The sequence below is a fragment of the Thamnophis sirtalis genome, unplaced genomic scaffold (assembly GCF_051295495.1).
Source record: "Thamnophis sirtalis isolate CommonGarterSnake01/CBP01778 unplaced genomic scaffold, rThaSir2_p1.2 scaffold_4, whole genome shotgun sequence".
Classification (NCBI taxonomy): domain Eukaryota; kingdom Metazoa; phylum Chordata; class Lepidosauria; order Squamata; family Natricidae; genus Thamnophis; species Thamnophis sirtalis.
The window spans coordinates 82750685-82760466 of NW_028261384.1; the positions used below are offsets into that span (position 1 = coordinate 82750685).

The 9782-nt window shown below is 33.5% G+C and overlaps 1 protein-coding gene across 1 annotated transcript; it reads right to left on the reverse strand.

Annotated features, from left to right (window-relative positions):
- Window positions 1-1150: 1150 nt before the first annotated feature.
- On the reverse strand, window positions 1151-9215 carry INO80C (INO80 complex subunit C). Its single transcript, XM_014070847.2, has 5 exons — window positions 9036-9215; window positions 6647-6757; window positions 5383-5494; window positions 3028-3095; window positions 1151-1366 (listed from the first exon to the last, which is right to left on the reverse strand). The coding sequence occupies exons 1-5, from the start codon at window positions 9036-9038 to the stop codon at window positions 1235-1237; spliced, it is 426 nt and encodes a 141-aa protein (XP_013926322.2). The 5' UTR covers window positions 9039-9215; the 3' UTR covers window positions 1151-1234.
- Window positions 9216-9782: the final 567 nt, after the last annotated feature.

Sequence of the window (9782 nt, forward strand, 5' to 3'; positions counted from 1 at the left end):
CACATGCGCTTCCCCCGCTTTTGGCATGTGAACCACAAAAGGTTCACCATCACTGTTCTATAGGCATTTATAGTTATTGACTTATCTCCTTGTAGTAAACAGCCTGTTTCAGTTTAGCCTGATTAGCACAAGAAAAAAAAATCTGCCTCTGCCTCCCAACAATTTGCCTTCTTGCAGTAAACAGCAAAGCCTGTTTCAATTCCAATTTCAGTTTCAGCATGGGCCTCCCGATGATCAGCTGTTTCAGGTTGCAGGAATTGCCATAGTCTGTTGCTGCCTCAGCAAGCCCTATTTTCCCCCTTTACTGCAAGGCATGGTTTTAAGGAAAATTAAAATTCTGTGAAATTGAACATTTATTTTGGACTTTAACAATGGTTTTTTAAAACTCAGACCAACAATAATTAGGGACTCCATGGCAAAAAAATTAAAATAGGAAAGAGTTCAAGTTGAGTGTAACTACCTTAACAAAAAGTTACTTGAAATAAATTTGCCAGCAACTCCAATAAAATAAAATTCTAAAAATGGAAGATAGTAAAAATGAATAATACTACATAACTTTTGAAAAGATCTGAAAACAAACAAGGTGAAGAAAATATGAAAAATGTACTTTTTGGAATTCTTTCCATGTTTTTAAAAATAGCTGAATTCCAAATTATGAAGGAGAGACCAGGGCTTAAAATGGACTGCTGGCAACATTCTGAGTTGCTACTGAATTGTGACTCCTATACAGAGACACTGGAGGAACTACTAGAATTTTTTTTCTGCTATGTACAGATGGATTTGATTTGTTATTTAAAACACAACTTATCAGTGTAATATTATCAATACAGTGCAAGGTATTCATGTTTCTTCTCTCAATTTTAAAAGCATGCTCATCTTCTTCTAATCTAGTTTTTCTTAATACTATATACTATTTTTAGTATATAACTGAATGATCTCTTCCCTTTCAGTCAACCGTGGGAGATTTTTTGTTGGAAATGTTAAACTCCCTCTAATTACTCTCTGTTTTAAAAAACTGGTTTCTAAAGCCTTTGCAAGTAGTATTTAGTCCTACTAATTTCAACAGAACCAATGCAGTGATAAATGTTGTGCATATTGTTCACTATAATCAATATCATGGAAAAAAGGAAAAACAAATATCAACACTGAATCAATAATAATAATACTTTAATTTAATTGAAAACATATATCCTACATTTTTAAAGATGATGATGATGGCTTTGTTTTTTGTTTCTCAGGGAACAACATTTGTTGCTTTCCTTAGTGTAAGGTAACCTAAAATAACATCTGAAGGAAGCATTCGTATATAGGCAAATTCCTCAGTTGTACTAAATCTCAGTTTGCTCTGAGGGTCAGTATAGTTTGCCTGTAAGAGAAGCACAAATTGAAATATCTGAGTGGAAGTGTAAGAAATTGCACATTTTTAAAAACAGTGAAAATCAATACTATTGGAAACATTACATGGTCCTTTAGTTTCCCTTCTTCCTTTGTTCTATCCATCCATGTTTTCATAATAATAAAAATTCAAATTTTAAAATATGTTCTGAAATTTAACTAATTTTCCACATTATAAAATGGTTATCAATACCTAAAAAAGATAATGGTATAAATGTGATTCTTGCCATAGAATCATTAATATCTGAAGGAATCATGGTCATTTAGTCCAACCTACTGCCCTGATATAAGAATTCTCATACCATCTCAGACAAATGGTTGTCCAAACTTTTCTTTAAATCTTCAGTAATGGAGCACCTCTGATTTCGATAGGTTGCTTCGCTTTTCATTATTATGCAAAGTGTATATATCTATATACACTCTGTTACATTTTGTTAATGTATTTTCTTGCCAGTCATGTAAAACTCTTGAAAAAACCCTGACCATAATGGACATAGAATATTGAATAATAAGGTTGGGAGGAACCTTGAAGATCTTCCAGTCCTTGAGCATTGGGCCATATGCAGTTCAGTGATGAGAAAAGCAAGATTGTGATTTAGGTAGGAAAACCCAAAAGCACAAATGTAGAATAAAAGGTACCTGGCTCAGCAGTAGTACAGGGATCTAGATAAAGAAAGGTATACCTGTGCTGTGCTTTTATCAATTCCAGAAGTAAACTATAATTGTCTTTCATCTTGTCTACAAATGCTCCTAACTTTCTGTTATGAGGTGGGTTAGAATCTACGTAGGAACTTGACTTAAATGAAAATAGGGGTGATTACCAGATACACCTAATTTATTAGATTTGTATCTCATGTTTTTTCCAGGAGCTCAAACCAGCTTATACATGAATCTTTCTTGGGTTTATGTCACAGAAATTTTAAGAAGAGATCAGATTTAGAGAGAATTGTCTTTATTCTTAAAATGCAATTAACAATCCATCAGGATGACTAAAAATTGTTCCTAAGTAATATTTTGAAGTTTTCAGTTTTAAATTATAGAAGAAAAACAGAAGGAAAACAAACTAGAGTTTTTAACATGAGGCTGTACAATCTCCTCTCCTGTATATAACTATTTTTTTGCATATTGCAGAGAGTGGGATCAGTTGATCCTCATAGTGATCTTCAACACTAAAATGTTATGATTTGTTTGGCAAGTACTTTTCAGCCTGAAAGCATGAAAAAAGGCTGTACTACTTTTCTAATCAGGGATTTCAATATTGGTTTAAATTGAAGATTTAAAGGTTTCCCCTGCCCAGTTGTGACTGACTCAAGGGGGTGGTGCTCATCTCCAATTCTCAGCCAAAGGAGATTGCATTGTCCAAGAGACACTTCTGTCATCATGTGGCCAGCATGAAAATATGGAAAACAGTAACTTCGCCACAAAAGCAGTACATATTTATTTAGTTATATTTGCATGCTTTCAAACTGCTAGATTGGCAAGAGCTGGGGCAAATAGTATTACAAGATTACATTCTATTGTCAGTCTGATTTTGTTTGAAATTACTTTGTTAGATAACTACTAAACAACAGTGGAGATATTTAGAGCAATGCAGAGAAAAGTTAAATTCTAAAATAAGTTTAAAATACTTACAGGAAGTCCTGAAATATCAGAATATTTTTTGACTGGTTTAAATGAAGTAAGAGCATCAATACTGAAGTCTGGAAGAAAAGAAATTAAAAAGAAATTAAATTCATCATTTCAATGTAGATCTGGCTAGCCTCCAATTCTGAGACAAATTACATTGAAAATTTTAATCTAGTGCCATCACTTTTTCCAATCAGTACAAATATACAGACAGTATCCTATCCAAGCAAGGACATGTAATTAGATTCTAATGCTAAGTATTTGCTTTTTGCATTTTAAGTATTCATTTAAATTAAATTGTAAAATATCAGTTAAGTAGCAATTTAAATTACAATATGTTCAAATTATGGAAATCTTATTCTTTTTAACAAGTAATTTATATCCAGAGAATGTCTCTTCTAAAAATCTTCCTCTGAAAATTACTCAGAATTACAAAATGTTTAATAAAGTATATACCTTTGTATTATATAAAAGTACAATACCAAGTGTAAGGTAGCAATAGGCTGATTAATAAACAAAATTAAAAAACCTAATACTGCATAGACAAAAATGGTTCTCTCAAGAAATTAAAATTATCCAAATGAGAACAAAAACAAATTTCGGCAAAAGCAACATAAGCACTTAGAAAAGGATGAAAAAGCATGTACTTCATGGACTGATTTGGGCCACTGCTTCAAAATCAAGTCTTCCATTCAAAATAGTATTGTAACCAGATGAATATTGACATTTTCTACTCTTTCTCTAAAATTGCATTATGATAGTTGCTACTTTAATTGGTAATTATTATAATCTGAAACAGATGATTAGGTTCATTTCATTATCAGAGAGGGCAATTTTATTTCACTAAGAAATTTCTATCACAATCTTTTCCCAGAAAAGCAATAATTTCAGCAGTTTTCAGAAAGATGTGATGATAATTTTTCTGAAATAAGAAGAAATAAAAGTAATTAAAGATATTATTGGTACTCTTATCTGGCAAAACAAATGAAGATAATTAAGTATAGTTACAGGAATTTATTAGGATAATATCCTTCAGGATAAAATGGGAATCTTATTTTTGGATAGGTCAAATTGTGTTGTTATTAAAATTGTAACAGCAGAGTTCCCTTAGTTCTAAAAAACCCCCACAACCTACAGCTTTTTCTGTAGTTATCTTCTGTACCTGTATAGCAGGTAACTACTATAGTTGGAGTGATAGTTGTATGGTACAAATAGTTTTGAAATCAGACAGCTTTAGATATTTCCTTCTAAGCTGAGCAATTTATTATGACAAATAAGGTATCATTTCTGTGGGAGAAAAGAGGAAAGAATAATCTTAAATTCAATAATTTTTAAAGTACATACCAATATTACTTAAAAGAAATCAATGACCTAGAAGTAATGTAGCCATTTAAATGGAAAACAGTTACTTTTCTCTTGAATTGTTTGAAATATTCATTTCTTTATATTGTAACCACAATGTTCTTTGAATTTTTCTTCAGATGCTTTTCGTACATTTTTTTTAATGTTTAAAGCATTTCTAAGTCATTAGATTTGCTCCTTTTAGAACTAGTTATTGTTGTGGCCTGTCAACCACCGGTCGCTCCAGCAGCAGCCAAATCATATGAGGAGTGGGAGTCAGAGTCAGCATCAAAGCAACCTGAAAACTCAGGTTGGGGGAAGAGAAAATGGAAGTCAGAGAAACAGACAGAGGTGGAGGCCATCTGTCAGCCCTCAGATGCACAGTCAACAGCCCCAAGGTCTGGAGGTGGCTGATGAGGAAGAGGCTGAGTCCAGTGCCTGATGCACAAATGTGCAAAAGGCAGAGAAGAGCAATAGAAATCTGTGGGCCGGCTCTTTGGGATCCTTCGCCATTGCTGCTAGCGAAACCCCACCCTAGCTCTGGGAATAAAAGGCAGGGGGCAGAATAGATGTGGAGACAACTATTCAGCTTCCTTGTAGACTGACTTGTTAGCCTGCTGTAAGAGAGAAGCTTTTTTCTGGGGCTGCTGGGGCTCCTAATAAAGGAATCAATGCTTCAACTACAGAGGGTTAGCCATGTTTGGGGAGCTGGGTCAGAACAGTTTTCTGTGATAATTATCTTTTGAATTGATGGCTGTAAATATTTTTCCATATTTCAATGTATTTTAATTGTCTTTTTAAAGATATGCAAACTTGTGAAGGAAGGGAATATACAAAATGCATCCTAAAACTCCATGTCACTCTAATTATGTTTCTGTTCATGGTGAATAAGTATTCCCCTGAATTTCCTTTGCTGAAATCTACTTGGTCACAATATATCTCACAATGGAAAAACTGTTTTGAAGTATTTTCTAGAAAGCTGTTATTTATAAATATGTAGGAAAAATCTAAAGAGCTTACAGCTTGGATCATTTAATTGCCATGGCAGTGTTCTTTCTGAAGAAAGAATTTGTTTCAGATTCTTCCATGTTCTGTTCTTCTTGCCAGCTGCTGCTCCACCAGTGCCAGAGTGCTGGAATGTTTAAAATTATATTTAACAAGTATACTGCCATTATTTAAATTGCTTTTGTTGCAGCACTTTTTAAAACAGTTTAGCTATTTATTTTAGGTTAAAAAATGCTGGGAAGTTCCTTCTTGCAAGTGAAAGGAAGAAATGTTTATTTTGTGTAAGAACCAACTGTTTACATTCAAAGAAAACCTATGGAAAGCATTCTGGAAACTGTTTTCTTAACAGAAAATAAAATGGTGAAATAGAATACTAGAAAGGTTGCTGATGCGTTTCCAGAACTTGATAAGGTTATGTTGTTCATTTTCTTTTTCAAATACTGTTGGCTAGAGCACTTTGGACTTGAAGAAGCTGAATAGGAAGAATATTCACTCTTTTCACTTTTTTGTGAAAAGCTCTCCTGAAAATATAGACAGCCAACAAAACAAATGGATGGATCATCAAACAAATTAATCTAGAATCCCAAGACATGAGTAAGGTACAATAACAGAATCTTAAAAGCCCATACAAGTTTCTCTCTGTGCCAGATCAATAAAGGATTATTTTAAGTTTCTTTCTCTTATTTCTCAGTATTTTAACCAGCTTCTTCATTCCCTTTTAAATAGCTATGTTGTATCTCCCCAAAGGTGATTTTTTGCATTATTCCTATATAATAATAATCTACAATTATCAATAGCCAAGATAAAAATTGGTTAAAATCCATGGGACTTTTGGTTTTTAATCAGCTTCAATGTAAAGTTCTTTATATTGTAAATTACTTGGATACAAAACCCCATCTAACATTAAATGAAGATATTTATTTCCAACATAACTTCATTGGAATCCACATTTAAATTCTTGTCCTCTTATATTCTTTGTTATTTTAAATATATTGTTAATATTATTTTAATAATATTACAGTTTTAATTGGAGTTAGTAGCCATACTGTGCATATCAAATATAAATCAGACAAGAAAGATAAATATTTAAAAAAGAATAGGAAGAGGACAAAGAGATTAGAAATAAAGCAATTGAAAGCAGAGGAGAGGAAGAACGGGAGAGAAATATGGCATTACACAATCATACTTGAATGCGTTCCACATTTCATTTAAACTACTACAGATAAAAAAGGTTATTTGTCTCAAGAAAATGTAACACATTTGTAGAAAAAATACATACAATAAATCTTGGCGCTTTAAAAGGAAAATGCTTGACAGAAGTTTCTATTGGCCCTGTGCTTGTATTGATTGTCATAGCTTTGTTTTCATTCAGTGTTTCTGCACTGGTACTCTGGAAAATATATATATATATATATATACATTAATTTGAGGGAGAAGGAAATAAAGTTTTACAAAATCCAACCCTTAATACAAACTTGTTTCAGAATTTTATCAAAATGATTGCATTATGTTGCTCAGTTAAATCAGTAATATTGAACCATATATGTGTAAAAACAGACTGGGTTCATATCTACTAAATCATAAAGTGGTTTATTTGGTTTTGGTTTAGTGTGCTATATAAATCCAGCCAAATTGTAAGCTGGATTTGTAATATATAAGACATGACATATGACTTAACTTGCTATATGAGCCCAATCAACTGCTTAGGAAACTCTAAGCAAACATCATAACTTTGCACCAAAACTATTCAAAATAGAGTGATTGCAGTAATGTGCTAGCATAATTAAATATATTGAAACTACTGCATGGTGGTTTTTGAAAAGGCAGTTAACTATTAGGATTAATTTTAATAATATGCTCTACTTTCTCTTTTTTATATCTTTTTTTCTATTTTCTTATTATTGCTTGTTATTATGCAGTTTTTTATTTTTGTTTATTTTGCTTAGAGGCAGTCTAATGATCAGAATTGGGAACAACAATTTGGTCAGTAAACAAAAAAGTTGCTAAGTAAAGCTAAGTGTATGCTTATGATCTTCCAATGATCACCACACATTACTCACACGGTCACACCCCATCACCCAGTCATATGATTGGAATCTGGGTGCTTAGCAACTTGTTTACACTTATACTCACTTGCCAAGGTCTCTGAGATCATATGATTGCCATTTGCAATTTTCTGTGCCAGCCTACCCCGAAAGGCTGGGGAAGCCAGCAGGGAAGGTAATAAGCTGAACTAAACACTGTGCTAAAAACATTTTAGTGCATTCCGTAATGCATTCTAAAACATACTAAAATCTTTGTCTTGCTGCCTCTCTTGCCTGCACAAGAGACAAGCGCTAAAAATCCTCTTCATAAACTAATGACATAATAATATATTTTTTCCTTAGATATTTGAGGTTTGCAGATTTATGAAAGTATGTAAATTGTAATATTTTTGTCATATTCTTTTTTGAGTGCCTTGGTCATAAATGCATACATACCCATGGTTGTCAGAAAGTTCCAATGTCTTGCAATTGCTCCTGAGACAGCCTACACTACTTTTGAAGTGATGGGAATGTACTGTTTACCAAAGATCTTTCTATCCCTACAGGTTTCAATTCCCTTCTGATAGAATACAGTTTCAAATCAATATGGTTCAGGACCATTTCACAAATACTCCAGTATTTTGTTTTCTCCAGGAAACTGTTTTAATGATAGATATGAGTTAGTGCACTTAGTGCACTCAGACTATCAAAGATCTGGAAGTCCAACAAGATCAGACTGCATGCTCTAAAAATGGGGGTTTTTTTTAGCAGTCAAACGCCTCCTTTTAAAGCAGCAAGATACTTATATAACTGTCCCAAAAATCAAAAGGGCATTAATCTTATTATGCTGCAATGTACTTCCCACAACAGTTTTTGAGGGCCAATATAAAAAAAAATACTGTATGAGGTGAGATTGCACCTCTAAAGACAAGGGACGATTGAAACTATAGGTTATGTCTGCTATACTATATCTTATATAAGGACTCATAGACTCTATAACACCTCACTTAATAAAACACAAGAAAATCCTGATCTCTTTTATGTACAACTGTTATCAGATCAATACAAAGTAGCTTCTTTGAATGTGATCCAATTTTGTTATGCTATAATGCAAAATTAAGTAAACTCTAATTGCCTAATGATAACTCACACTATTGTTAATGTATTATTTTGTCTGTTTTTTTATTTTTAATTATTGTTTTAAAGCTTTTATTTGTAATGTTGGTCTATGACCATAATAAAAATTGATTGAAAGATCTATCCAGGGAGGACTGAAATAAAGCCATGATCTTTTAGAAAGGCTGACCTCAAATTATAGACCTGCTAGCAGACTCTACGCTATGTCTGCCTTATTTCACTGGCACCAGTTCTCTACATCAGAAGAGGCTGTTTGGCACTATCCATCAGAAAAGGATGCTTACCACTCGTCCATTCTATTTCTCTATCATTTCTGAAACTTTCGATAGAAAATGGAGTTACCACCTTACAGCACGCAATACTTATAACTAAATTATCCATGAGTGCTAAGTGCAGCATAAACCATATATCGATACAAAAGCTACACACTTTCGCTGATACTGTAACATCACTAAATTTATCTACGTTATATAAATTGTTCGTGCTACGCGTAAAAACATGGGTTACCATAAATGTGTGTGTTCCGGAACACGCCTGATTTTCGTTAAACTTTCTTCCTCGCTGAAAAACAAAACAAAACCTTTCCCCAAATGTCCAAAGAGGAGCGACGGAAACCAAAGGGAGACGCGGCGCCTTCGATTACGTCACTCAGGCGGACGAAAACTGGGTGGTGCTTCTTAGAGGTATAGAGAGACGCCTCGTCTCTCGTTTCCCGATTGCTGCATACGGGAAAGAGGGAGAGGTCACCAAGTGTTAGCTGGCTCTAGAACTTTTTCCGGTCTAGCTAAACAAAGCGCAAGTAACGACGAGCGCCAAAGCTCGTCCCCAAACTTGACACCTTTAAGTCTTGTGGACTTCAATTCCCAGAATTCTCCAGCCAGCTATAGCAAATTCTTATTTAAACAATTTTGTCATTTTATGAAGCAGACTGTTATAAGTAGCAGAGATTTCATGAGCTGTTATTCTAAAAACACTGGTTTTATTAGAGATATGTGATTGCATGTACTAAACACTGATTTAGTCAGAGCTAGCTTCTATACAGGTAAGTCCTCAATTTACAAGTTTGTTTAGTGACTGTTCAAAGTTGCAATGACACTGAAAAAATAATTTGTATTACCATTTTTCATAACCTTTTCAACATCTCCACAGTCACATGAACAAAATTCGGACACTTGATAACAGACTCATATTTATGACAGTTGCAGTGTGCCAAGGTCATGTGATCAGCTTTTACAACCTTCTACAAGCAAAGTC

Coding starts and splice junctions, on each gene's coding strand:
- INO80C (XM_014070847.2), bottom strand. Junction 3,096..5,382: donor GCAATTAAATGATCCAAGCT/GTAAGCTCTTTA, acceptor CTTTTCTTCCAG/ACTTCAGTATTGATGCTCTT. Junction 1,367..3,027: donor CTGATATTTCAGGACTTCCT/GTAAGTATTTTA, acceptor CTTCTCTTACAG/GCAAACTATACTGACCCTCA.